Genomic DNA, 26,979 nt, shown 5'->3' with positions numbered 1-26,979 from the left:
GAAAACAAAGGCCACACTGTGGAATTCTTTCCAATGTTAATACAAAACCTGACCCTGCCCGGGGCTTTCTGGGATTGGTACGACTTCCCCCAGGGATTGTTCACAAAGGCTTTGCCAAATTAAAGCCAGATGTTTGACAAGAAAGAGCAAACATAAGGGGGAAATGATGTGTCATTTGCCCCTTTCTCTAGGAGAAACCTCTCTGGTTCTCTCCTTGCTCTGAGGGAAGGAAGCATTATATGTGCCCAGTCGTCTTCCCAGCAAAGCTGTCCATAGCCCTATACTGCAAACCTGACTTTCCCGTGGGCTACGGGCTGATGAGGGAGAGGCTGGCAGGAAACACCCCCAGCTTTAGGGCAAGGTCCAGCCCATCCTATTCTTGAAACTTCAGTCTCAGGCCCTAAACCCAGTCTGAGTTTCCCACAAATTTCAAACCATCTCCAGAGATCTCTTCCTCTCCCTGTGACCATGTCCCCCATCATACAGATACGTCTTTTTTCAGAAAAAAATGGAGAAGGCTATTGCCAGCTCAGGCGGGTTCTTTTACCAGCCAATTGCAAAGACCTTTTCCCAGCCCCCAGCCTCACACTGCCCAGTTACCATCACTACAGAATGGGAGCCCCCTGCTTCCCTGAAGGCCGAGCCTCCTTCTCAACTTAAATGATTTCAAAATAAAATTTAAAATAATTCAGTCTGAATAAAAACAAAATGTAGAGTCTATTTTCTGTTTGCAATAAGCAAGGTACGAGGACACCCTGGCTTTCATTGCATTCCATTTTTAAGGCGGCGTGCTTTTCTCGACTAACACCAGGCTAGAGAGAAACACTCAGTATGACTTGGGTGTGGCTGTGAGCTCAACAATAGAATAATAAAATATCAGGTTTGGAAGGGTCCTCAGGAGGTCATCTAGTCCAACCCCCTGCTCAAAGCAGGACCAATCCCCAGACAGATTTTTACCCCAGTTCCCTAAGTGGCCCCCTCAAGGATTAAACTCACAACCCTGGGTTTAGCAGGCCAATACTCAAACCACTGAGCTATCCCTCCCCCAAAGCTAGCCCATCAGGGGGCCACGCTAACCAGACTTAAGGATGGAAAGGTGATGTAACTGATTTCCGGGAGATTCCAGCTGAGTCGTTTTGAGCAGGGTAAAAGACTGTCATAGACAGTTGAGAGGGCTGGTACCCTGAGCTGCTTTTTAGACAGCGAGGCCATCAATCGGCATTCAGTCAACACGTTGATAGCATTGATTGTTCAGGGAGGACTGCATGAAGGTTGCCATCCTCCTCCCCTTGAGCAGGCTAGTAATGGGATGCAAAGCCTTTAGCTGCAAAATCCCCAGTTCAAATCCAGTCCAGGTCACCACTAATCAAATGTTATTGCAATCATGTAGGTGTCGGGTGACTGTGTTGGGGCACTCCCCCACCCCAAGCTGGAGAAAGCTAACAAGCCCCTCTGGGCTCACCTGCTATCAGACAGGCACACCTGCAGGGTCTGCACCAGTTGGAGGAAGCAAGTTTAAAAGGAGCGCTTGTCACAGGAAGAAGTGCAACCAGGGGGAAAGCTTCTGTGCCCCAGCAAGCTGATATTTCCAGAGTCACTGAGAGGGGAAACAGCTAGCAAGCCTCTGCTGCCCACAAGGACAAAGCAGACCTTTATAAGGAAACCAAGAGACCGAACACCCCCTTAAATGGGACCCAGAAAGGCTAGACTAAAGCTCCCAAGTGGGGAAAGGACTTTTAAAGGGAAAGAGACTCTAACAGCCTGACTGTGACCCTAACGAGAGGCCCAGCTTATCACAGAAACCTTCATGGAATGAACAGAGGGTCTCCATATAGTTCCTAGGGCATTGGTGTCCGCTTTAGAACCACCACAGTTGTGAGTGACAGTATCGCAAGGAGAGGATAGCTCAATCTCATCTCTAAACGTGGTCCCTCCAGATCAATTTGAGATGCATTTGTTGGGCAGTGTGGGAAAAGCGTCCACTAGCATTGCCTAGGTACTGTGTATTTATTCTACAGATCTATAGATGACTTCATTATCCAGCAAGACAAGGTGGGTGAGGTAATATCTTTTATTGGACCAACTTCTGTTGGTGAGAGAGACAAGCTTTTGAGCTTACACAGAGCTCTTCTTCAGGTCCTGAAGTAAGTAAGCTCGAAAGCTTGTCTTTCTCACCAACAAAAGTCGGTCCAATAAAATATTACCTCACCCACCTTGTCTCGCTAATATCCCGGGACTGACACAGCTACACTTCATGATTCAGGACAGTCAATCAAACAGCTTTCATGACAGCTAAATTCAAAGCTGGGACTCAGAGGTGAACGTTCCCTGTGTTCAGAGGAGTACAGATCTGTTTTGGTTCAGGCTTACCTTTATGCAATATAGACACTGATTTTCTTAAAGGTACCTCCTGAAGGTGTAGTGACTTAAGGCTGACTCTGCTGCCCGATAGGAATAACTTTGTTAGTTATTTGGTGCAGAAGCCTGAGATATGTTAATTCTATCACTGCAATTCCATATACATTAAGATCTGTATTACCTGTAACCAAACCAAAGAGGGACCAAAATTAATATGTTGACATTACCTAAAATGCCAAAGTACCTATACAACTTAGTCAGTGCAGCTAGACTGGCAAAACATCACAATGGAATTCATGTTGGGGGAAACAAGGGGCATGGGAGAAAGAGAACATGAAATCTTAACAATCAGCCTCTTCTAAGCCCTTTTAAGGCAACAGCATTAAGCGTTGCATATTGGCATTTGTTCAGTCTGTGATTTTAATTGTAGGTTGCTGAGCAGCTTATTAATCCATTTGGGGAAGATGATGATGATTTTGAAATAAATTGGTGCATTGATAGAAATTTGCAGGTCAGTATTTTTTGTCTCTACTTTCCTCTCTTCTGCTTTACTGCAATATATTATAAATTATTCCTTATAGATCTGAGACACTAGCTAATGGGATGGACTGAGAGTTATACAAAATGATTCTTTACCCAAAGGGGATCATATCTCCAGAATCCTCCATGTTTTGTTTTTAGAGATGGTATATTATTAATTCACCATTTCATATGCCTTGTCTGCTGGGGAAAGGATGCAAAGTGAAGACATCTGAGCTGCCCTCTAACCACAAGTTCATTTCATGTAACCCTGCCTGTACTCACCAATTCAGCCACATAGGAGATCCTGGAAAGACTACTCTGAACCAAATTCTGTTCTCATTGAAACCTTTGCAAACTCACTGAAGTCAATGAGGTTGCGCCAGTGTAATGGGTAGCAGATTTTGGTCCTATATTTGTACAGAGCAGGTAAATAATTTACAGGAAAAGTCAGCACTACCAAATCTTGCTGTTGAAATTATTCCTACATTTCTTATGGCACAAGTGTGACCCTACCACCCAGGAGAGTAAGGGCACATGAAGAGTTCCATTACACCTGCATGGGCAACTCACTTTGCAGGTAGCAGAACAGGAAGATGACCAGTCTCCATGGGGTCACCACTCCAGAGCAGGTGTGTAGCGAGTGGGGGTGGAGGAAGGAGGCACAAGGAGTAAGGGCAACCTTGGCTCCACCCCTCGCAATGTGCTGGCCAGCTCAGCTGAGCCAGCATCATCAGAGAAGTATCTGCACCTGATACAGGGCTCTGAGTCACAGTCTTGGCCATTCCTGGGGGAATGCAGCTAAATACAACTTGTTACAAAGTCACAGCTGAGCCCTTTATTTTTACATATGTAAGTCGATGGTACAAGGCTGTTCACATGCTCTGTTGGGAATATTTTTAAAAATATGGACAATGTTTGCTTAAAGGTTCCTCTATGTGAACTTCTGCACAAGAAACATCTCTACAAATAGCACAATAATAGTCCTCATACATTTCCTGAAAACATGGCACATCAGAGAATCATGTGACCATTTAGCTAAATAATCCAGTTAATAAGAATGCTTGCTGGAAAAGTTAATTCTTTATCATTTGTGATTAAATGTGATGTAATATGAAGGGAATTGTTGAGCAAACGTATGGGGCTCTATCCCATTCTAATTAAAGTCAATTACATTTGTTGCCGTTGTGGGAGCAGAAATAATCTATTTTAGCTTTTTATATAGTGCCTATTAACATGGATCAGGCCTGTAGCCACTATGTACATTTTACATAATTTCATAAAACATATTTCCTAAAGAATATTTCCCATATAGCAGGAAATAGTATATTATACACAAAACCATATTTAAAATAGTGTAATTACAACTATGATCTCAGGTCTCACTTCTGGCTGTGGATGAAATGCACATGAACTTACCAAAGATGGACAAAGATATTTACTGGGATGATTCAGCTGCTCAGCCACCATACACACTGGCCGCTGCCGATTACTGTATTCCATCTTTCCTTGGCTCAACTATTGAAATGGGGTAAGTAAAGCTGCCATCTTTTCATGATGTCATTAAGGCTACAAAAATGTGTATCCAATCATCTTAAAGGCCTATGGATCTTTAAATGTATATCATGCATAAATGTGACTTCAAAGTTGAAGTTCAACATTTAAAAATAAACAGGTTTAAAAATATGTGATGGTTTCTTGTCATGTGCACAGAAGTGTACAAATTCAACACCTGGGAAAACTCAGTGGCCATTAGAAAACTAGTGATTTAAATGATCCTTTTAGGAGAGCGACACAAACTTAGCCCTTTGGTTTTTTGTGGTATTGTAGCAATATAAAACAGCATAAACCAAAGAAGCAGCAAGGTTTTTCATAGAAATTTTCAAGGTACTAAATCCTCTGTGTACATGATACAACAATTAACACAATACCCATTTATTTGCTTGTTTCTTATTCAGACACTCCCTTTCTTCTTGCTGGGTAAGATCATTTCAGACCTTTGGGAGATTAACTATAGAAATGGTTTTATGACTTTTCAATTAATAATAATCCAGAATTGTTTTCTTGCACGTATACCAACCCTACTGCAAAGAACCAGCCAGAGTATGTGACATTGCTCGTTGTTCTGGCACTCTGCGTCTACACCGCTGGCAGAGGCATGTAGTGTACGGGTAGCTACCCGCCACAGTGAAAAGCAGGCTGTGTCTGCACTGCGGTCTGTAGCTACACGTGTCAGCGAGGCTCTGGCAGAGGGGAGGCAGCGGAGAAAGGCTGTTTTCCTCACTGGCTGAGTCTTTTCCTGCAATGGAGAAAGGCTCTGGCAGTGGGACACTGGTATTTTTAGCAGTGTAGATGGAAAGGCATGACTTGGGTGAGTAGAAAGCTGTGTAGGGTGTGTATTCACATACACGCCCTTCAGGAGTGTTTATACTTTACTCACCTAAGCCATGTCCCTCCATCACTGCTATTTATACCTGTGCTGGGCAGTATGTACACTACACACTGCCAAAAGAAACATGCAGTATAGATGTACCCTCATAAAATACGGTGACGGGCCAGACAGCGCATGAAAGCTGAGTTAAAACGCATATGATGTGCTCTAGTGTAAAACAGATCGGTGAACATGAAGAATATCCTGTCCCTTTAAGAAGCAAACAAATACTAGAGCTGGTAGAAATTTTTCATTGGAAACTTTTTTAAAAAACAAAAGTGGCTTTTTCAAAACCTAAAACTTTCATTTTTTTTTCAAAAGTTTTTCACTGAACCCAGAAAGGTTGACATTTTTGGAGGGGTTAGTTTTTTCTCCTTAATCTTCTTTCTCTCTTCATCTACTTTTTTGCCACAAAATACAACAGAATGATGTTCAGGATGTTTTTTCCTACTTTTCCTTCTTCAACTTTGGAAAAGATACAGAGTAGCAAAAGGAAAAATGAAGGGAAAAAACACACGTTGGCCATCATTTGATGTATTGCATTCCGTGAAGAGAAAAGGGGAGGAGAAAAAAGAGGAAAGGAGGGGACCCAAAATTCAAACTTCCGACATTTTTATAAAAAATATTTCATTAAAAATATAAAAAACATATAAATTGTTCCATCTTAAATCCTTTGAAATCATAACAACTTTGAAATTCTATATTTTTCCCCAAACCATTTCTCCATTTTTTCCCAACCAGCTGTAACAAATATAACAAGGCATCCTTCAGCCAGAGTTCAAAACCAAGGTCTAAAGGTATAGCTTGTTTCAGCCAAGTCCAAAACAAATATCTCAAGCGTGGCTCACATCAGCCAAATTCCAGAGAGGAAGAAGATTCACCACTCTCGGACTTCATTCTAGCTCTCCTCCTAGGGACAAGTCTATCCTCCCTGGTGCTCTCTGCCAAACTAAATCCTCTGCTGTCACAGAGCATCGCATTTATAAGTAGTGGAAGGAATTAATCAATCCATCAAAGTTGCCATGTCCATACCTGAAATCCCTGCTCTCAGGACAATCAACCGTGACTCTTCTTCTAGTGTTCCCTCCCATTGTCTTTACACCCCATGGCAAGGACTAACTGTGCTCCACTCCCAAAATGGTGTGGCTGCAGTAATTCATCATTAACCTCAGAAGCCAGGCAGAAAAGCAGAAGCTAATGGGTGGGATTTTCAAAAGGACCTAAGAGACTGGGAGCACAAGGCCCATTGACTTTCAATGGCACTTCTGCTCCTAAATCACTTAGGCACCATTGAAAATCCTACCCCATGCTCAGTGCTTAATTTGTCATGCGAGAGGTGTCGGGGCTCAAGCAATTAGGTGCTGGGGCTCAAGCAGTTTTTTTACTTTCATAACTGAAGCAGCAAGCCCAGCAGTGCCAGAGCTATGAACTACCAAGCCTAGAGGTGCCGGGGTTATGAATTGCCAAGCGTAGAAGTGCTAGGGCTCCTGGCACAAATTAAACACTGTCCACACTTCCAGGAGCACCATTAACTTTTGCCTGAGACTCTTCCTGATAGAATGAGGAATATACTGCACAGAGCAATTGTTCTTCTCCTGCCCCCGCAAAGCTCTGATCATGTGGAGCTGCCATCGAGGAGCGCTCCACTGTTCTGAGACAGGAGGGAGAACCAATCAGCATTGCCTGTGCTCCTCACCCCTTTCAGTGTATCTGAAGATTTTCAGCCACACTTCGCTCTTATTTGCTCCTCTTATACCTCATGGAGGCCCTTTATTAGGAACACATTTGTTCCTTAAGTTCTCTGACTCTCATCACTCACTGTTAACGTAGCTCTGTTCCGCTAATGACAGGCAGACAGAAAATGGATCATTATATAAACCATATTTTCCATTTAACATGAAACCTTACTCAGGGCCGGCTCTGGCTTTTTTGGCCGCCCCAAGCTAAATAAATAAATAAATAAATAAAAATAAAACGGGGCAGCCAGAACGGCAAAAAAAAAAACCTGCGGCAGCTACGGGGGGGAGGGGGAGGGAGCTGGCAGGAGAGAGAGAGAAGGGGGGGCGACCAGGGCTACAGCGGGGCGCGGCCACGCGGCCCCTACCGCCGTGCCGCGCCGCCTGCCGGCAGGACTCCACTCCAGTCGGCGGGGAGGGAAGGAGAAGGACTGCCCTGCTGGGCTTGCTGCAGGGCGCTCCTGTCCTCCGTGCCACTGCCCCCTACAGGGCGGCCGGAGCGAAACAAACAAACAAAAAACTGCCGTGCCACTCTAGGATTGGGCAGATGCCGCCTCGTTCAATCTGCCGCCCCAACCACCAGCTTGCTCAGCTGGTGCCTGGAGCCGGCCCTGACCTTACTACAAACACTACACCTCTTGTGACTCTAGAATAAAATAAATACAGAGTGACACACCCTGCATCGCTTTATCTTACAGGCTGTCTGATACAGAGTTCCTCCGTGGGGAAAACTGCCCCTGGGATGATGAGAAATTCAGGCGACAGCCCTCAGTGCTGAGAAGAGTTAAGCGATTTCTGAGTGTCCATGAAAGCTCTCCTTCCCCAACCAGGAGGCGCTACAGCAGACAGACAAGTGAGAACTCGGTGTTTTTCCCTGCGCATGAAAAGGGTCACATCAGCAGTTTGCAAGAAATGCATTCTAGAGGGAGACATTTTGCCTCAAAGGCCAAGAAGAAATATGAGCTGGCTGACAGGAATCCCCGACTGCATGCTAGCATAGATCTAGCAACTATTAGTGAAACTAGCAGAACCAACATTTTAGAGAGCTACCAATCTAGTGAGAATGACACAACAACTAAGATATCTTTGCCAGTCCCTGAAGAAGTTGTTTCTACTACTGAGGAAAGAACACTCAACGCGTCAGACAGCCAGACTTTACAGACAGACACCTCCACAAACATGTCGACAGAACAGGCTCCACCAGGCAGTCCAACTGAGCCACATTCTGATCCTGCGGATGCGCCACGACCTCTTTCAGAAATGGCTATGTCTTTTACGGATTCTGGGCAGCATAAATCATCCACCGTTATAATGGAGGAACCAAAACCTGATTTACACAAAAGTATGACAGCAGGTGATAGCAAAGATCAACACAGGAGCTCTGAAAGATGTTCCCCAGACTTCCATATGCTCAGTATTACATTGCATACAGATGCTGCACCTCTTTTATTGGATTTTGGAACACCCTCTGGACAAAGCACCTTAAGTGGTGAAAGTAACATTGCTGCTACCTCTGCTGCTAGAGATACAGTTGATATGCATCACTTATTGGAACATCTGGATGCTAAAGAAACAGCTATACTAGAATTCATTAATGAGAAGAATGAAGGAAATCTCTGACAAGGTTGTCAGAATCTTCTAGATTCCAATTCTGTTCTATTATTTACAGTGGGAGGAAATGTTTAAGAGCCCCTGCAGCCATTTCGGGGTTCCCCAAACACACAAAACTTTCATTTTGCAAAACAATTGGAACTTTCTGTCTCTTTTGAAATCTGTTCTTATTCAGATTTTCTGAAAATACAGAAATACAAACACACTGCTCAAACCACACATACAGTACGTCGTATGGCTGATCTTATTTCCAAGGAAAATTACTCAGATTGCTTTGTTAAAGCTTTCCTCTCTCAATAAGGTTTCTGGCAGGGCAATATTAAATTTAAATTAAAACAAAAATCTCAGCCAGCCGGGAGCCTCAGTCCCTGGATAGATCTCACCAGCCGGTACCCAGCTTTGGCAGTGTTCTTCGGCCTTTCTCTCAGCACGGACTCCACCTTTGAACATGGCTCGGGAAAGGAAGCTTATGCTGTCCATGGCCATGATGGAAAGGGGTGTTTTCCCTCTCTTTCAGCAGTGGGAAAGGAGATTTCTCTCCAGCACATACACGCCCAGCCCTTCTCTCTTGGAATCCATCCTTTTGCAAATCAAATTGCTTTTATAACACAGCCAAGTAATTATTTCCTCATCAAGTCTTATTCAACTGTCATGAAATAGTAAGGATAAGTGTTAAGGAATCATACTGATGTCATGCCAGTACAATTCATTAACAACACACCCCTCCTCCACCATACAGCAGAGTGGATGGCTCCAAAGGCAATGGAACTAAGGCAGTTACTCTACTCATGGCAGGAGGCGGAGCACCCTCCCTGGGAGTGCACAGCTCCCATGTGCTTGAAGCACTGCTCTGTGGCTTTCTCTATGGTAGCATAGGAAGGCCTGAGAAGTGTGGGGTGTGACCAGTGGATCCACAGCTCTGTAGGTTCACTGGCCAAACTCCCCTCTGTCCTGCATGAGGAGAAGGATGGCTGTAGCTGCACGAGGGAGTGTATCAGCAGCCACAAAGCAGTTCCACCATTTGGGTAAGAGGATTCCATAGCCAGCCCCCAACAGAACACAAGCCTGAGGAAATGGGAGTCTCTCAGGGGAGAGGATTTGAGTCAGGGATTCCAGGCCATTGTTTCTTTTGTCTCTTTTCTCTCTGTCTTTTCTGATCGCAGAAATCTCGCATAATCTCCAGGGTCCAATCACCATCTTGCCACCATCCTCATCCTCAGAGAAGAATGAGGGGGGATTTGATAGCTGCTTTCAACTACCTGAAAGGGGGTTCCAAAGAGGATGGATCTAGACTGTTCTCAGTGGTACTAGATGACAGAACAAAGAGTAATGGTCTCAAGTTGCAGTGGGGGAGATTTAGGTTGAATATTAGGAAAAACTTTTTCACTAGGAGGGTGCTGAAGCACTGGAATGGGTTACCTAGGGAGGTGGTGGAATCTCCTTCCTTAGAGGTTTTTAAGGTTAGGCTTGACAAGGCCCTGGCTGGGATGATTTAGTTGGGGACTGGTCCTGCTTTGAGCAGGGGGTTGGACTAGATGACCTCCTGAGGTCCCTTCCAACCCTGATATTCTATGATTCAACCTCCTTTCTCTCTGCTTCCAACAGGCTCGTAGTTGTATTGGAACAGAATAATCATCTGCTCCATCCCAGACTTCAGTTGGCCCTCACTCCCCCACAGTACTCAACTGAAACAAAACTGAGCATATTTTCCCCACTCTTTAATTGTGTTTATCTTTCATTGCCTGCCTCTCTAGTAGGCTCCACACCACATCTTTTACATCAGTGCTTGATCACACAACTACTGACCAATGATTTAGATGCTTGGCCTCCTCTTTCTTTCTTTCACACCTGTTCCGCTAACCTCAAGACCAGCTACTGCATCCAGCTGGTTGGCTGGACAGAGTTGTCATTCAAATTCTCTCCCCTCTCATTCGTAGCTGAGTAGAAGGCTTGCTTTATAGCCATGTAGTAGGCCTGCTTTATAGCCACATAGTAGGCTATAGCCGTGTAGTAGGCCTGCTTCTGTTAATATTTCATTCATGCTTCCATTACATGTAGCCACGCACCAAACCTGGACCAGCAGTGTAAGAGCTTAGCGTCCTCTCACAGGGCCTCATAACACTAGAAAAGGATACAGTCCAGTGGGAAAATGCTTATAGGTGTTTCACAAATAGCAACTAATTACAGGAATAAATATAAATATGCTGTCCATTACTTGTACAGAATGGGACTTAGTTATGGCCATTTTCAAAATTTCCTCTTGTTAGTTAGTTTGTCTGTGAGCCCACTATTGCATTCATATGGGTGCTGAATTATCTTTTGGACCAAGTTGGTCACCTAAGTGCCTCTTGCTACAATTTTTTTAACATTAGTTTAGTCAATTGACTAATTATAACACTAGCAGCCCCAACAGTTTATGGTTCACGTTTACCAGTATAAACAATGTAAGCAATTTATTACATAAAAAAAGCTTTTTTTTTTAAATGAGGTTGCTTTGGCTACATTAAACTATGTCAAGATATGTCCCAACAAGGACCTACAATAGTGTAGGCCACTTTGGAAAACAAGAGCATCAGAGGGCAGGAGCTACAGATGTTTGTGAAGCTGGAAAAGACTGGGGAGAAAACAAGGGTAGAACAGAGGCATATGTCAAAGCAACAGTTTGTTACCATCTCCTGGGGTTGATCTTGGAGAAGTTGGGATATATTGACCATAATGTCTGTGGTATGATGAGCTGACCAATACTGCAACTTTCTAGGTTTTCACATTCTAAGTCAGAATTCAAGAACCCAGAATGTTCACATTTTATGGAACTTTCTGGCAACCCTCATTCATATATGACAGAAATGTGAGTTGACTGTAATTTTCTGTTCGAATAATAATTTATGTATATCTATATAAAGGAAATGTACAAAATGTAATTCAACTACTTGTCTAAGGAAGCAAAAATATCCAGGCTGCTGCTAAATAAATGATACAGCTTTATAATGTCTTATTTTAGGACCAAATAAATGAAGTTTATCTAAACAGAAATTTGCTTATGAGCACTTCACATTTTAAAAATAAAATTGAGAAAAAAGCATATACACAAAATAGACGTGGAGTAAATCATATTTGTATAGCTTACCCTATTCGGCAAAAACTGCTCAATGGCAACTGTATCTTGTGGTCTGGGCCATAGCCTGTCAGATCAAATATATGAGGTATAGTCCTTTACTGATGAGTACAGAGCCATGACATTATAATACTGGGAACTATAAATACCTACTATAGTACACATTAGAAACCAAGACCAATATTCCAGAGATACCTGTGCATAGACTTTCTAGGTCTATAACAACAAAAGCTTCAAGTCTAAAAGTCCATGTGTCAAACTTTGTCAGTGCCAGAAATGGGTCTTATATTTGTTCAGAACCATTAAGCTTGTCCTGAAGTACAGCATTAGCAAGTTTCTCAATTGATACTGCTCCATATTTGTTGGGTCCAGTGCTCTTCTTAAAGGATTGGTTTCCATAAAAGGGAGACTACATGCTGTGCTCCCATATCTGGTAACTGGTCTGGAGTATTGCATCTAAAGACAATCAGTTTATTGGGCCCAAGGCTTGAGTAGGAATATGGCATCCCCAAGAATATGTCCTTAAACATGGAGATTATTTTAAAGTATATTGTTAACAATGGGACCTGCTCACTTTGATGTGGGCTAGGTGCCCCACATGTCAACCCCTACAACCTCAGAATTGCTATTCTATAGGATTGGGTATCTGGGCATCCTATGCACTAGCCTGCATAGTAGGTTTCATCTGGCAGAATCTTCCAAACATTAGCCCAGATAATTCAGTTCTGACTAATCAGAACATAGTTATCAGAGGGAACACACTGAACGCATAATCCTGTCATTCGAGAGAGTGATGGAAGGAAACTTAAGGAAGCTTGCTGTAATACCTGTACATTTCCATAGCCCCAGAAGTCTCTTTTGAATACAGCTGATCGCTTTTGCATTCCAGAGTTTAAAGTGAGTGTCAGAAGTGACAGCATAAAGTCTCATTTGTAAATGACTGTGTCCGTCATTTCAAACACGTATTTATCATGGAAGTGCCCAGGGGACCAAGTGCTGTACAAACACAGAATAAGGGTATGTCCACACTGCTATGGCAAGTGTGATTGCAGCTCAGGTAGGCATAGCCTTGGAGTTAAAACCAGCAGCAGACGCAGTGGCATGGGCTTCAGTTTGGGCTAGCAAGCCGAATATGGAGCCAGAGGGACCAGGCAGGCTTGTAGAGCCCATGATGTGCTAGGTCAGAGGTGGGCAAACTATGGCCCGCGGGCCACATCTGGCCTGCTGAACTGTCCTTCCCGGCAGGCCCTTGAGCTCCCGGCTGAGTAGGCTAGCCCTCTCCTGCTGTCCCCCCTCCCCTGCAGCCTCAGCTCACCGTGCCGCCAGCGCTCTGGGTGGTGTGGCTGGCTCCGGGCACAGCTGCCAGTCCTACTGCTTTGAGCGGCATGGTACGGGGGCGAGGAGTGGGGGGGGTTGGCTAAGGGGCAGGGAGTCCTGGGGGCAGTAAGGGGATGGGGAGCAGGGGGCGGTTGGATGGGGCAGAGGTTGTGAGGGGGAAGCGGTCGGGGATGAGGCACGGGGTGGGGGTCGGATAGGCATGGGAGTCCCAGGGGGCCTGTCAGGGGGCGGGGGTGTGGATAGGGGTTGGGACATTCAGGGGACAGGGGGGTTGGATAGGGGGTGGTGTCCTGGGAGGGGGTGGTCAGGGTTGGGGGTTCCCGGTAGGGGGCAGTCAGGGGACAAGTAGCGGGGGGGTTGGATGGGTGGGAGAGTTCTGAGGGGGGCAGTCAGGAGGCGGGGGCCAAGCTGTTTGGGGAAGCACAGCCTTCCCTACCCGGCCCTCCATACAGTTTCAGAACGCCGATGTGGCCCTCAGGCCAAAAAGTTTGCCCACCCCTGTGCTAGGTAGATTAAAGCTATAGTGTGGGTATTCCGAGCCGAGCTGCAATCACACCTTCCATTGCAGTGTAGACACACTCTGAGACAGACCCTGCACTGAAAAGCCTCCAGTCTAAATAAACAAGACAGACCGGGCAGGGGAAAGGGTAGAACACACAAGCTGAGTGAGCAACGTGACAATGGCAAATGTCATGTTACTTCCACAAATTTTGTTTATTTATTTATTTGTGTATTTAAATCTTCTCAGTGGTGTGCTGTTACGCGAGGCGCAGCTTTCTGGAAAGACAAATGAAGGGAGAGAGTTGGTGCAAACAGCCAATCAGCACAAGGCACAGCGTGATCAGAATGAGAACTGCAGAAGGCAGTCTGGGGACATCATCAGTTTCTGTCATTCCCTGCACAAACACATGCAGCCACTGCTCTGCTGCCTTCAAGTCTCTGGCTGGCTCCTCCTTGCCATATGTCCGTGGGGAGAGAGACACCACATGGTCCTAGTCCCCCAGAACAAGAGGTCAATATAGTTCTGAGGCCAGGAGGCTCTAGGGGTGGAAAAGATGGCTCCAGCTGGGACCCATTTTACCCCCTGCCTGCCCAGAGGAACAGTACCTGCTTAAACTGCCGGCAGCCGGTGGTGGATTAACGCACAAGCCCACAGGGTCTGTGCCTAGGGGCTCTGGCCAATTTGGGGGGCCCCCATAGGAGCACCAGAATGTGTGTGGAAGTGGAGGGGCCACCTGTACTGGAACTGTAGCCCTGGCCCCTGTTCCTCCTCTGCCCCAGGACAGAAGCTGGAGCCACACCATGGTAAGAGCTGCCTAGGGAGCCCAGACCCTCCACCTGCCCTGGGCAGGGGTGCCTAAGAGCAGCCCCCGATCCATGTCCCCACCCCCCGGGGAGTGCAGCCCATGGCAGGTGGAGGGTCCAGGGCTCCCTGAGCAGCTCTTACTACTGCCTGGCTCCAGCTTCCGCACTGGCCAGGGGGTCGGGGCTGGGGGGAAGAGGAGGGGCAGGGGGCGGGGTCCCATGGGGGGGGGCTAAGGCCCACATCAACCCCCCATCAAGAAGAACTAGCAGGGGCTGTGCTTCATAACAGGGGAGCTAATCACCTTATCAGCTCCCACACTGCAAAGTGCAGCCCCTGCCACTGCCACTCTGTGCCTGCCCAAGGCTACTCTGCCCATGTTAAAAAATGGGGGGCCATGTCCCACTCCCCCCCCGCCAGTTCTGCTTCCCTCTGGGATCTGGGAGTCCAAATTGTTCTTTGTGACCAGGGCTCCAATAAATCTTAATCTGCCTCTGCCTGCAGCTGCTGGGCCACCTCTCTGCGGAATGCTTCCCACATAGGGTGTGATACTAGTGGGTGCAGCAACCACAGAGAAGCTGCCCTGACCGTGTCAGGTGGCAACCAAGAAAGAGAAGTCAATGTATGAGACTACTCCACGCTTCCTGTTCAAGTGGGAGCCATAGCACATTTAGAACCCACATAAACCAGCCCTTCACAATACTTAATCTTCTAGACCAATAGTTAGGCTGCATATCAGGAAACGACAGTAACAAAGCTTTACTTACGCTGGGCATACGCTGCAGGCAGAAAAAGACTGAAGGATTTATGTAATCCTTGAAAATCAACTTGGGGCCAGGTATCCTTCTGTTTGCATGAGCAATATGCTACCTACAACAGCTGTCCTGCCCTACAGCCTGTCCCCACAGAGTCCTGATCATTCCCAGCAGACTCTGAGCATGTGGCATTGCCACAAATGGACATTCAATGGCTCTTGGGGGAGAGGAAGAGCCCTTTGGAGCATGTTGCTTGGGCTATGCGCTTCCCTCCCCTCCCTTTTGGTGTCTTTGGGATTTTCCCTTCCTTTTTTTCATTGATTTCCCCTCCGCCATGCCTCACAGCCGGGGGAAGTTCCGTCTACATCACAAACAGTAACATGTTCTGCATAACCCTGGGCAGAACACGGCCCTAGTTAACTTATTTTCCATTGAAAGAAAAGGTAAAATGAAATGAAAAAAGCACCAACTCAAACCAGTTTTTCTTGATCAAATTTTATTCATTTGTATGTTAATAACTAGAATCAGATCTAACAAGCAAGATGAATAGTCAAATAGGTATAAATCAGATGAATTCATTATTGTTCAATCAATTACACAACAGAGGACAGCTTGGCTCCCCGTGGCTCGGAACTATTTTGCATCTCAGTCAAAACTGCTGCTAATGATGTCTCAAAATGAGGAACAGCACAGGCCTACATTGGGGTCCTATTTTTATATCTTTCATGGAACAAGGTGATGCTACGGTGTCATTCCCACATAACAGTCTCTCTCTTTGCAGCGATTGTGCAATACAAGCTTCACTGTCCAATTTCTTGCCATGCAAGTGGATGCCAACCCCAGCTGTTTCAATCCATCAAAGTGTGGAGATGTCAGGCACTAAAGACAGCATCTGACTGACAGTGGTGCTGGAACAATTTGTATAGTGGGGCTGCTGAGAGCCATTGAACCAAACTATAAACCCTGTATATGATGGAAACTACTTCAAGCCGAGAGTGCTGCACCCCTAGTTCCAGCAAGAAAGTGTAGAAAAAGAGCATGTGCCTGAGGAAAAAGACAAGTCATAGAGAATAAGTAAGTAGCTGGAAATCATATTTAAGTGATGGTAGTAAAAAGAGTCAGGATTGAGGCTTGCTGCATGTAAAGAGCATCTATAAAGGACAGATTTCAGAGTAGCAGCCGTGTTAGTCTGTATCCGCAAAAAGAACAGGAGTACTTGTGGCACCTTAGAGACTAACAAATTTATTAGAGCATAAGCTTTTGTGGACTACAGCCCACTTCTTCGGATGCATAGAATGGAACATATATTGAGGAGATATATATACACATACAGAGAGCATGAAAAGGTGGGAGTTATCTTACCAACTCTGAGAGGCCAATTTTTTTTTCTCTTACTTAATTGGCCTCTCAGAGTTGGTAAGACAACTCCCACCTTTCATGCTCTCTGTATGTGTATATATATCTCCTCAATATATGTTCCATTCTATGCATCCGAAGAAGTGGGCTGTAGCCCACGAAAGCTTATGCTCAAATAAATTTGTTAGTCTCTAAGGTGCCACAAGTAACAGAGGGAGCAAGGGTGGAACAAACCCCAGCAAATAATGAGAAAAATAAAAGCAACAATTAAATGATAAAAAGAAAATATTTAGTCAGGAAATAGAAGGCTGAAACTGACAAGCAAGGGAAGAGAAATATCCAACACTAGCCAGATTAGATTCCCATAACTGCAACTGATACACAATCATCTTTGCATTATTTAGCAGACTTCTCCCAAGCACACTTTCCCTCCCACCCCAATGCAAGTCCTACAGGCAAGTTGTTGTACAGGCATTTAAGGTTTTTTGACACAGTCCTTCCTAAGGCTTTTGGTCTCTCAATCACTGATTTAGAAATAAATGTGTCTGTTGCAAATGTATAGAAATGGAACCTAGCTACAAACTTTGCATTCAGAATTCAATTTCAAACCCACCCTAAACCCATGTGAAATTTTTTGGGAGCAATAGCCAGATCCAGGGTTTTAGTTCAGGCTCATCTCATATCCCTGTAATAACATGTGTTTAAGGCAGAACTGACGCCATTAGGGCCTCAGGAATGCTCCCTTCTACGAGAGGTTTTTGCAAATCCCACTCTATCATTTCCACGGTCAAAAATACAGTAAAACGCTGACATGAATACATCTCCTAAAATCCATAGCTGGCCAGAATGAGTGGCAATATCCAGAGACTGAAAGCCACTGATGCACACGGTTTTTTCTTCTATGGTTTCCTGAAATTAAAAGCACATTTCTATGTAGAATTACATATTATCATTTTATAATTTGGTAGATACCATTTCTTAGAATTTATATACATACCTTTATTATATAGTCTTTTGCTGTTAACGTGTAGTCTCTGTGTCCAATAGTGAAACTTACATGTGGCAAGCTTGACAGTCTCCTGCAATCTACAACAAACTATAACACAATATATTGGTTGACTTGAGGCTTGTTTGTTTGGGTGTTTTTACATTGCCTTTTTATTCAAAATTATAATCAGTCTATCAACCTATGAATCAACCTAGCAACCAGAATATCCACCTCTGCAGTCCGGTTTGGTATTATTTATTTTTTTCCGACCTAATAGTCAACATACAAGATTATATTATGGCCCTGCACAGGAGTGCAAGTGGTAGGAACGTATAAGGAGGCCTCCTGCTCTTTGAGCTAATACACAGGGTCGAACACAGACTTCTCAGACTCCCACACCCAAGGACCAATGGAATCTAGGACTGACAGCAAGGCTAGTGATGCCCAAAATGGAAGGGTCTCTGAGGACCTGGCTCCTCCTCCCTCCACATATGCAAGCAAACCCAGGCCCCAGCATGAATTCTCATTGCCTCTTGTAATGGGCACTGCTAAGTGCACAATTCCAGTGCTCCCAGAAGCCTGCCACAGGCATGGTCCTGGGAGCTGCCTCCAGTATGTCGTCTCTCCTCAGAGCCTCCACAGGGAGTGGCTTACAGTCACAACCTTTCCCCATACTCTACAGGAGCATCATATTTTCAAATGAAGGGAACCCATCCAGAAGGTCTATGAGGCATACTGTGTCCTATACTATACTACACTAAAATGGAATTCGAAGAACAGCTGATAGATCACAATCTGGAATGCCCATTCATTGCTGTAAATATTACACTAATTCATAGTGAATATATGAGAGGGGGGTTTGTTGTGTGGGGTTTGTTTTGTTGTTGTTGTTGGTTTTGTTGGTTTTTTTTTATTTATTTTATTTATTGCTTCTCCAGTTGCTCCATTCATTAAGAAAATTAAAAGAACTTGGGACCATTCTGGAAGATGGTCTAATACCCTCTGGGAACTTTGTTGTAAGCTGTAGTGTTTTAGCTTATTGTTTTACAACAGGAGGAATATGTTTAAAAATCTAGTTTATGAAAATATATTCCCCAAGTATTTTGAATGTCTGTCGAGTACATTCTGGAAAACAAGAGCCAAGTAGAACTGCAGAGTATATTGTGGGATATATCATATATATATAATATAAATAATATAACAGAGCCAAGGTATTGCATAATGGGCTATGAGGGTCATAAATTAGATCTGGGCAAGTAACAGATTTTTCAGTTCACTGCCAATTGCAAAACAAAGCAAAACATTTTTTTTTTCATTTTTGGTGAATTGAAAAGTCTAAAAAAAAAAAAAGTGTTGTGGGTCAAACAAAACATTTCATTTGAACCAAAATGTTTCATTTCAATTTTGAGTGTTTTTAATGTTTTAGATTTTTTTTAAAAAAAAATTGAAGGCAATTTCCTAAAAAAAAAGTCTTTTCAATTGAAAAAATCAAAATGCTCCAGTTTGACATTTTTGGAAACTTTTCCCTGCAACATGAACAATTCAGCAAAAGCAACACAAATTTGCAAAACTTTTTGATGTGGCTGAATCTCAATTTTTATTTTTTTTTCAGAAAAAAATGTTCGCTGAAAAATTTTCTCCCAGCTCAAGCCATAATGTAGCTCCATTTACACCACAAATGTGTCTAGAACAATTTCAGGCCATGTGAGCTCATAATTTTGTTTTACCCATGAAGTACATGGGAAATGTGAACACAGCAGAAAGAGAAGTTGAAGCACTGAAATGGACTGGACTTTATAGCAGTGTTGTAATGTGTTATAATCAATTTGTTGGCATTGTATTCTATTTATAATACACCTCAAGGTGGCAGTGTTTTCATACACCACTCCGTGCATGACAGCTCAGCAATATCAGTTTGGGAACACAATGTAGTAAAATCTCATTCTGTGGGCAAGTTAGTGATTAAAAGATAAAGGAATGTTATTTGATTCATAAAATCCACAGCATCATAATTTCAATGATGTCACCTTCTGCACCGGGGTAGAGGGGACTCCCTGCACCTCAGCCTCAGGGCCTCCAGTTGGTGGAAATTTTGATAATACAAGGTCATTGGAAAAGGTTCGAGTTGGGTATATTTCAAAAGCCCTTTCCCTCCACAAACATAATGGTACCAAATATGACAAATCTCTAACAAGTGTGTGTGTGTGTGTGTGTGTGTGTGTGTGTGTGTGTGTGTGTGTGTGTGTGTGTGTTTAAAAAGCAAAGTTTTTTTAAATTATACTTTAACATAAATTGACCTTTGGTAATCCTTCCTAGGGAAGTTGCCTTGACAAGTAGGACTGAAAACATTTATTCATCAAAGTCATCATCAGTGTCATCTCCATCTACTCCACTGCTAGATACATTGTCACACTGATCCTCATCCGTGCCACACATGCACCTCTCCGTGAAAGGCAGGCTGCTGGCCAAACATTTGCAGGATAATGAGCATCTGTTCTTTGCACACAAGTATTTGATTAGCTGAAGGACTGATTTGGGAGCACATGGTATTTTACACACAAGTGGTGTGATCAGTCCCTCCTTCAAGACCCATCCATGCCCTATAAGGGAAGGTAGTTTTGGACATGCTCAATCATCATAAAGCCATTCCATTGCTTGATAATTCACCCTCTTGATAGCGGATATAAATGCACCCCTTGTCAGTAGCAATTTTTCTTCATTTGCTTCTTGGAAAACATCCATCTACGTAGCTCTGCAAGTGTCATAATGTTGGTCTTCAAATGATAAACTTGGCATATGAATGGCTCCAGCGCATTTATGACCTCATCAGTGACTGCTAGGGTGACCAGACAGCAAGTGTGAAAAATCGGGATGGGGGTGGGGGGTAATAGGAGCCTATATAAGAAAAAGACCCAAGAATCCAGACTGTCCCTATAAAATCGGGACATTGGTCACCCTAGTTGACTGCATCAGTCATTCCGAACACCTTCAGAGTGAGGAGAAAGTCTTCGGAGGCTGAATCATATGCCTTCCAGTACGATAATTTGGTCTTTCCAGCCCATCTTCCAGTAGTGTCATATCCTGAAAGGGCATGGAAACCTAGCAGTACTGCAGCTTTTAATGCTCTGCATGATAAGAACACAGCTCTGAGGAAATACCACAATTCTGCTTCCTAGCAGCAGGTGCAAAATCAGGATCTTGTGGAAGCCTTGGGTAGCATCTCATGGAGAGCACTAGAACATCTGTGTCTTGTGCAAAAACCTAGAGTTTAATAGCACCTCTCTCTGGGGCACTGATGGCATGCAAAGTAATTTTAGTGTCCGACTCCTCATGGGCACTATGAAGAAACTCCACTGAACAGTGTGAGGCAGCTGCTTCATTATGCCATGTGACTGTGAAATTCTTGAACAATTCTTTGCACGCTGGAGTATTTTTCCTGCTAGGTATGAGGTTATCTCATCCTTCATGAGATACGAGACAGTAGCTGCTTCATTATGACATTGGAGATGTTCGTGGATCAGTGACTTTGTATTGGACAGAGGCAATACCAGGTATTTTTGGTAATCCTTTTAATTGACTCCTCTGCATACGTGTCAAACATGAGATGGACTTTGTCATAGAGCCAGTATTTTTACTGTAGCCTCATAATGAAGTGTACAGTTTTCAGAATGGAGAGAGTTAAATAGTGGTGTCCCCCAGAGGTCTGTACTGGGCCCAGTCCTATTCAACATATTCATAAATGATCTGGAAAAGGGGGTAAACAGTGAGGTGGAAAAATTTGCAGATCATACAAAACTACTCAAGATAGTCAAGTCCCAGGCAGACTGCAAGGAGCTACAAAAGGATCTCTCAAAACTGGGTGAGTGGGCAACAAAATGGCAAATGAAATTCAATGTTGATAAATGCAAAGTAATTGCACATTGGAAAACATAATCCCAACTATACATATAAAATAATGGGGTCTAAATTAGTGGTTACCACTCAAGAAAGAGATCTTGGAGTCATTGTGGATAGTTCTCTGAAAACATCCCCTCAATGTGAAGCGGCAGTCTAAAAAGCTAACAATGTTGGGAATCATTAGGAAAGGGATAGATAATAAGACAGAAAATATCATATTGCCTCTATATAAATCCATGGTATGCCCATATCTTGAATACTATTGGACTTGGAAAAGGTTCAGAAAGGGGCAACAAAAATGATTAGGCGTATGGAATGGCTTCAGGGTGAGCTTACTTGCACAAGCAAACCCATTCATGTATGATGGACTGGAGCTCATTAATATCATGATGAAAGCAGTCTTCAGTGATGAGATAGCTAACAATGTCAGTTGAATGGATACTTTGGGTCATAACTTGTATGAAGCCTTCAAAACCCAAAGAATTATTCAAGGCTCCATCAATCTATGGGCTACAATCAAGAAGAACAGACTAAAGCTGTGCTTGAATGTAAAGAAGAAAGTCAGAGTGAAGGTGGCAGGGACTATGACAGAGCTAACCACAGACAGGTTATTGCTTGCTTGTCTCCTGGTCATGTCCAGATCTCAGCATGATGTTGATCTGCATGAGACTTTGGGAAAGTACAAGTTTTCCATGGGGCCATGATCGATGCTCGAATGTGACGGAATAATGCATATGTGCCAGGCAAAAAGCAAACTAATTCACATCTTGCATGGTCTTCCTAAGCCAGTACCTACTAACAATACAACCAGTAACTTATGCCAGAAGAGGCTTTTCAGCATAGTAATCACAGATGGTATGGCTGAGGTACAACCTCTCAACAAATCAGAAACTGTTAAAACCTGCCAAGATTTGGCTGTACATAAGAACAGCCATACTGGGTCAGACGAAAGGTCCATCTCTGACAGTGGCCAGTGCCAGGTGCCCCAGAGGGAATGAACAGGTAATCATCAAGTGATCCATGACCTGTCGCTCATTCCCAGCTTCTGACAAACAGAGGCTAGGGACACCATTCCTGCCCATCCTGGCTAATAGCCATTGATGGACCTATCCTCCATTAATTTATCTAATTCTTTTTTGAACCCTGTTATAGACTTGGCCTTCACAACATCCTCTGGCAAAGAGTTCCACAGGTTGACTGTGCATTGTGTGTAAAAATACTTCCTTTTGTTTGTTTTAAATCTGCTGCCTATTAATTTAATTTGGTGACCCCTAGTTCATGTGTTATGGGAAGGAGTAAATAACACTTCCTTATCTACTTTCTCCACACAAGTCATGATTTTATAGACCTCAATCATATCCCCCTTTAGTCGTGTCTTTTCCAAGCTGAAAAGTCCCAGTCTTATTAATCTCTCCTCATATGCCCCTTCTTGGCATTTAACTGCATGTAATGAGTCCAGATGGTACTTGGTTACTTCTGGGGAAGTCATCCCAGCCTTGCTTAATATTTCATTCAAAATTCAGCGGAGTGCTGGGGTTGTCAGGAAAAACTGGGAAAGAGCATTTGGATGTTGTGTTATGCCCAGCAATCCCTCCCGTGACTTTCATTGCTCTGTTTTCATGTTCTAGGGCTTTGTCTGAACCAAGTCCACAGAAGGGAACTGGTGATCTTTTAACAACCCAATTCCCTTTTCAAAATGCCTCCCATATGTTAGTGTCACTTTTCTACTCCTCTTATTTCATTCAGGTACCAGGCAATCATCACAGAATAGTTGGTTAAAACTTAAGCAAAAATGTATTTCACAAAGTCTTTCAGTGCTGTGAGGTGCAAATTCCAATTAGCTGTTCTAACAGATCAAATAAAGAGCAGCAAAGACTGGACCATCTTCATGTATAATAAATCTTCATCAACTAGAGGACATGGAGCTGTGAACCGGGGAGGTACGGGTGGGGGACAGCGAGTCCCCCTAATCAGTGCAGAGGATGAAGCCACTGAAATTATGATTCTGTAGATTTTTATGAATCAAATGACATCTCCCTTACCTTTCTATCATTAATTTGCCCATGAAATTACACATGCTCCCAGACTATGTGGGACTACCATTTAAATGCATATAGGAATCAATATAGTTGTGAGCAGGCAGACTGGCAAGCCATGAAGTGAAGAAGCAAAGCTGTTTGGACATCAAAGGAGAGGTGAAGGAGATGGTGAAGCTGCTCCCTGAGTAAACATATGAGGGAAAGCATTAGGGTTGCCAGGTGTCCAGTTTTTGACTGGAAAGTCCAGTCCAAAATACCATCTGAAAGTGCCTGTTTGGAAACACTGACCGGACATCAAAAGTCTGGTTGCTGCCTGCAGGGGCAGGGGTAGGGGCAATGCATAGGGGGGACATTCGCGGGCAAGTGCCCCCCCCCCAAGAAAAATTGGCCCACCAGGGTGAGAAGAGGGGCTCTGTCCTTTACCCACTGCCGCCGCCACCATCTCTCACAGTCAGGCTCTCTCTCTGGCAGGCAGCTACCGCACTGGCTGGCCTCTCACGCCAACCCATAGCGGAGCGCCCGGCGGAAGAAGTATGTGGTTCCGGCCCTTCCATTCCCCGCCTGGACCTGGCTGCCAGGGTCAGAGGCTGTGTGAGCTGGAAACGTGCCAGAGAGCAGAAGGGGCAGGACCATCCACTTCTCCTGCCAGCTGTTCTGCTGTGGGTTGGTGTGAAAGCCCAGCCACTCAGCGCAGCAGCTGGGCTGCCTCAGAGAGAGCCTGGCTGTGGGAGGCAGCAGGACACCCCCTGCCCAGGCCTGGCTACTGGGGACAGGGGCCGAATGTGCCGGGGGGCAGGTGCAGCAGAAGGAGGGAGCTTCCCTCCTCCGCAGGTAACTGGTGAGGTGGGGAGAGTACGGCGCTCCCTGGGCTGAGCGCAGGGCTGCGGAGGAGAGGAGTGAGCAGAGGGCGGGACGTTGGGGGAGAGGGTGGAGCAGGGATGGAGCAGGGGGCAGGCATCTGGGGAGGGGGCGGAGCAGGGGTTTCCAGTTTCCAGAAATGGAAAGTTGGCAACCCTAGAAAGCATCAAAGGATGAGAGTGGCAGCAGTTGGGAGGGAGTGGCAGAGTGGGGACTGGAACAGACACAGGGAGATATGAGAGACTGAGCAGCATAGGAAATCTGGGGGTGGCAGGGAGCAGGTAGAAAGAGATTGAGAGGAAAGGAGACTCGGAGCATGAAGGAGATGGCAGCAGGATGCTGTAGAAGGTGAAGATGCAGCAGCAGGGAGGATAAAAGGGAAAATGGAGGGGAAGAAGGAAGTGGGAGGAGGGGTAGAGCAGGGAAGTGAGGAGGGAATGAGAGAGGTAACAGGGAATGGGACTGTGCAGAAGATGGAGAGCAGGGGGATGGGAGACAGGGATTGGGACAGATCTGGCTCTCAGATCTATATGTTACATTCAACTGAACCAGAATATTTTGAATGATAGAACTGTGTCCCCCTCTAGGGGTTCTGGTAACAAGAATGTTAGCTCTCAGAAGCTCAGCTCACACCCGTGGCCTCTGATGGAATTATTACATATCTGTCATTCTGGTATCTTTTTATCTTAATTTCCGGATTCTGACTGACAGTCAGCCTGGAACTGCTCTGGACTTTAAGGAGTTAACAGTCACGCCATATGATGTAGGAAAGGTAATTTTCTCTTGTTTTACAAGGTTCGCCTCGACCCCGATATAACGCTGTCCTCGGGAGCCAAAAAATCTTACCGTGTTATAGGTGAAACCGCGTTATATCGAACTTGCTTTGATCCGCTGGAGTGTGCGACCCCGCCCCTCCCCGGAGCACTGCTTTACCGCATTATATCCGAATTCGTGTTATATCGGGTCACGTTATATCGGGGTAGAGGTGTAGTAGATCTGTCATATGATGTCATGATCATCGGAGCAACTTTAACAGAACATTTCCTTAAACAGATGCTTCTACTAGATGCACATGTGTCATTAATGAGGGAAGAGATATCTTGGAAACAGAGGTGGCAGGAAAGGATGAAAACAATATAAATCTAATATGTTCCCCTGCTTTCAGCTCTGTGCAGGCAGCAAGCTTTTCTCCTAGTCCCTACTTTGTGCCTAATTTTAATCATTTTATCTCTTTCCCTTCCCCCCCTCACATCAGCATTTGTATCAAATCATTACTTCACTTCCTCTGAGTTTTTTGTCCCGCTCTATGGTTTTTACCTCTCCAGTTTGTGTTGGACTGGCCCCGATATGCTCCTGTAGTTGTCTTATTTGTAAAGAGGGGCCGGTAATAAGAGAAGTGCCTGAATCAACAATGGCTTCACAACCATGGAAGCAAAGCGCAACCTGTCCCTGGATTTTTATGCTGCATGTGGAAAAAACAAAACACATACACTTTAAACAGAGAGTGCAGATACATGAAGAGTGATGACACAGTTAGCAGGGAATTTAAGCAAGGCTATGCTGCCAGTTAAAATACAAGCATCTAGTTCAAAATTTATACTGACTTTAGAGCTGTCCTGATTCCAAAAGAAGGATAGTGTTCACAGAAAACTAGGGCAAGAGAGCTTTGGAAATAATTCGTGTGTGTGTCTCATCTGCTCTTCTGAACATGTAGGAGGTTAAGGTCTAACACTGATCTGACCCCAACCAATATATCCTCTGAGCATCTCACAAACATCGATGAATGTATTCAAGGTTGGGCACTATTATTATTACAATCATTTTAAATAGTAGGAACTGAGGCATGGCAAGGCTAAGGCCATGTCTACACTACCACTTATATCAGTATAACTTGCGCCGCTCAGGCGTGTGAAAAAACACCCCCTCCCACCGAGCGACATAAGTTACACCAACATAAGTGCCGGTGTGGAAAGCGCTATGTTTGTGGGAGAGCTTCTCCCGCTCGTTGGGGGAGGACTAATTCCGTCGGCACAGAGCAGCTACACAAGAGATCTTACTGCAGCCGAGGTGCATAGTACAGCTGCGCCACTGTAAACTCTCTCGTGTAGACATGGCCTAAGTGACTAGACCGCTATCACACAGAAAGGCTGGGCAAGCAGGAATTGAACTCAGTGCCTCCAGATCACGAGAATATCCTTTACCCAGGACAGTAAGGATTCCCACAATTCCCACGGATGTCCACTAGGCCCTTAATGTGACCTGCTAATAAAGGACACTCCTCCAAGTACCAGCCACCAAAGTTAGTGCTTCCAGAAATATTATTGCAGCAGGGGATACACTAATTATCTTCAGATCTTTCCCAGAGCACTGTTTTTGGGAGGCAGTACATCCAGGGTGGCTACTGTAGCACAGATGTCCTGGGATTTTAATGGGCTTACACAGAGAGGCACAGTTTCATCAGATTTATAGACATGCATACATACTTGTTAACATGAATTTGCCAGTAGCTTTTCTCAGTAACTGGAACCCAGTGAATTGAACCTTTGTAAAGGGAATGGTCTATACCCCCAAGTATCAATTCACCACCATTTTCAATGTCTTCTCCTCTAAAAATGCAAAACAAATAAATATGTAAACTGGATGACATAAAATTTAAGTGGGACATGGGAGTAGGG

The 26,979-nt window shown here is 44.5% G+C and overlaps 2 protein-coding genes across 4 annotated transcripts in view; one reads left to right on the top strand and one right to left on the bottom strand.

The window, feature by feature from the left end:
- BEST3 (bestrophin 3) overlaps positions 1-11,638 on the top strand; it is a 34,092-nt gene extending 22,454 nt beyond the window's left edge. For all 3 annotated transcript variants that reach the window (XM_005280048.4, XM_042860140.2, XM_024109095.3), the window contains 3 exons: positions 2,789-2,869; positions 4,257-4,408; positions 7,743-11,638. In XM_005280048.4, the coding sequence (XP_005280105.1) occupies positions 2,789-2,869; positions 4,257-4,408; positions 7,743-8,664 (1,155 nt within the window). In that variant the 3' untranslated portion in view covers positions 8,665-11,638. The remainder of the gene's footprint in view (positions 1-2,788; positions 2,870-4,256; positions 4,409-7,742) is intronic.
- A 4,007-nt stretch (positions 11,639-15,645) lies between these two features.
- The window catches only part of LOC101941871 (cathepsin E-like), a 28,760-nt gene continuing 17,426 nt past the window's right edge, over positions 15,646-26,979 (bottom strand). Inside the window, exons 6-10 of the mRNA XM_042860141.2 lie at positions 26,788-26,910; positions 25,622-25,766; positions 17,520-17,618; positions 16,742-17,431; positions 15,646-16,391 (exon numbers count right to left, since the gene is read on the bottom strand). Of these exons, the coding sequence (XP_042716075.1) occupies positions 17,252-17,431; positions 17,520-17,618; positions 25,622-25,766; positions 26,788-26,910 (547 nt within the window). The 3' untranslated portion in view covers positions 15,646-16,391; positions 16,742-17,251. The remainder of the gene's footprint in view (positions 16,392-16,741; positions 17,432-17,519; positions 17,619-25,621; positions 25,767-26,787; positions 26,911-26,979) is intronic.

This window comes from Chrysemys picta, chromosome 1, assembly GCF_011386835.1.
Source record: "Chrysemys picta bellii isolate R12L10 chromosome 1, ASM1138683v2, whole genome shotgun sequence".
Taxonomy (NCBI): Eukaryota; Metazoa; Chordata; order Testudines; family Emydidae; genus Chrysemys; species Chrysemys picta.
The sequence above is the reverse complement of the archived record's forward strand: the minus strand, read 5'-3'. Positions and strand labels throughout refer to the sequence as shown.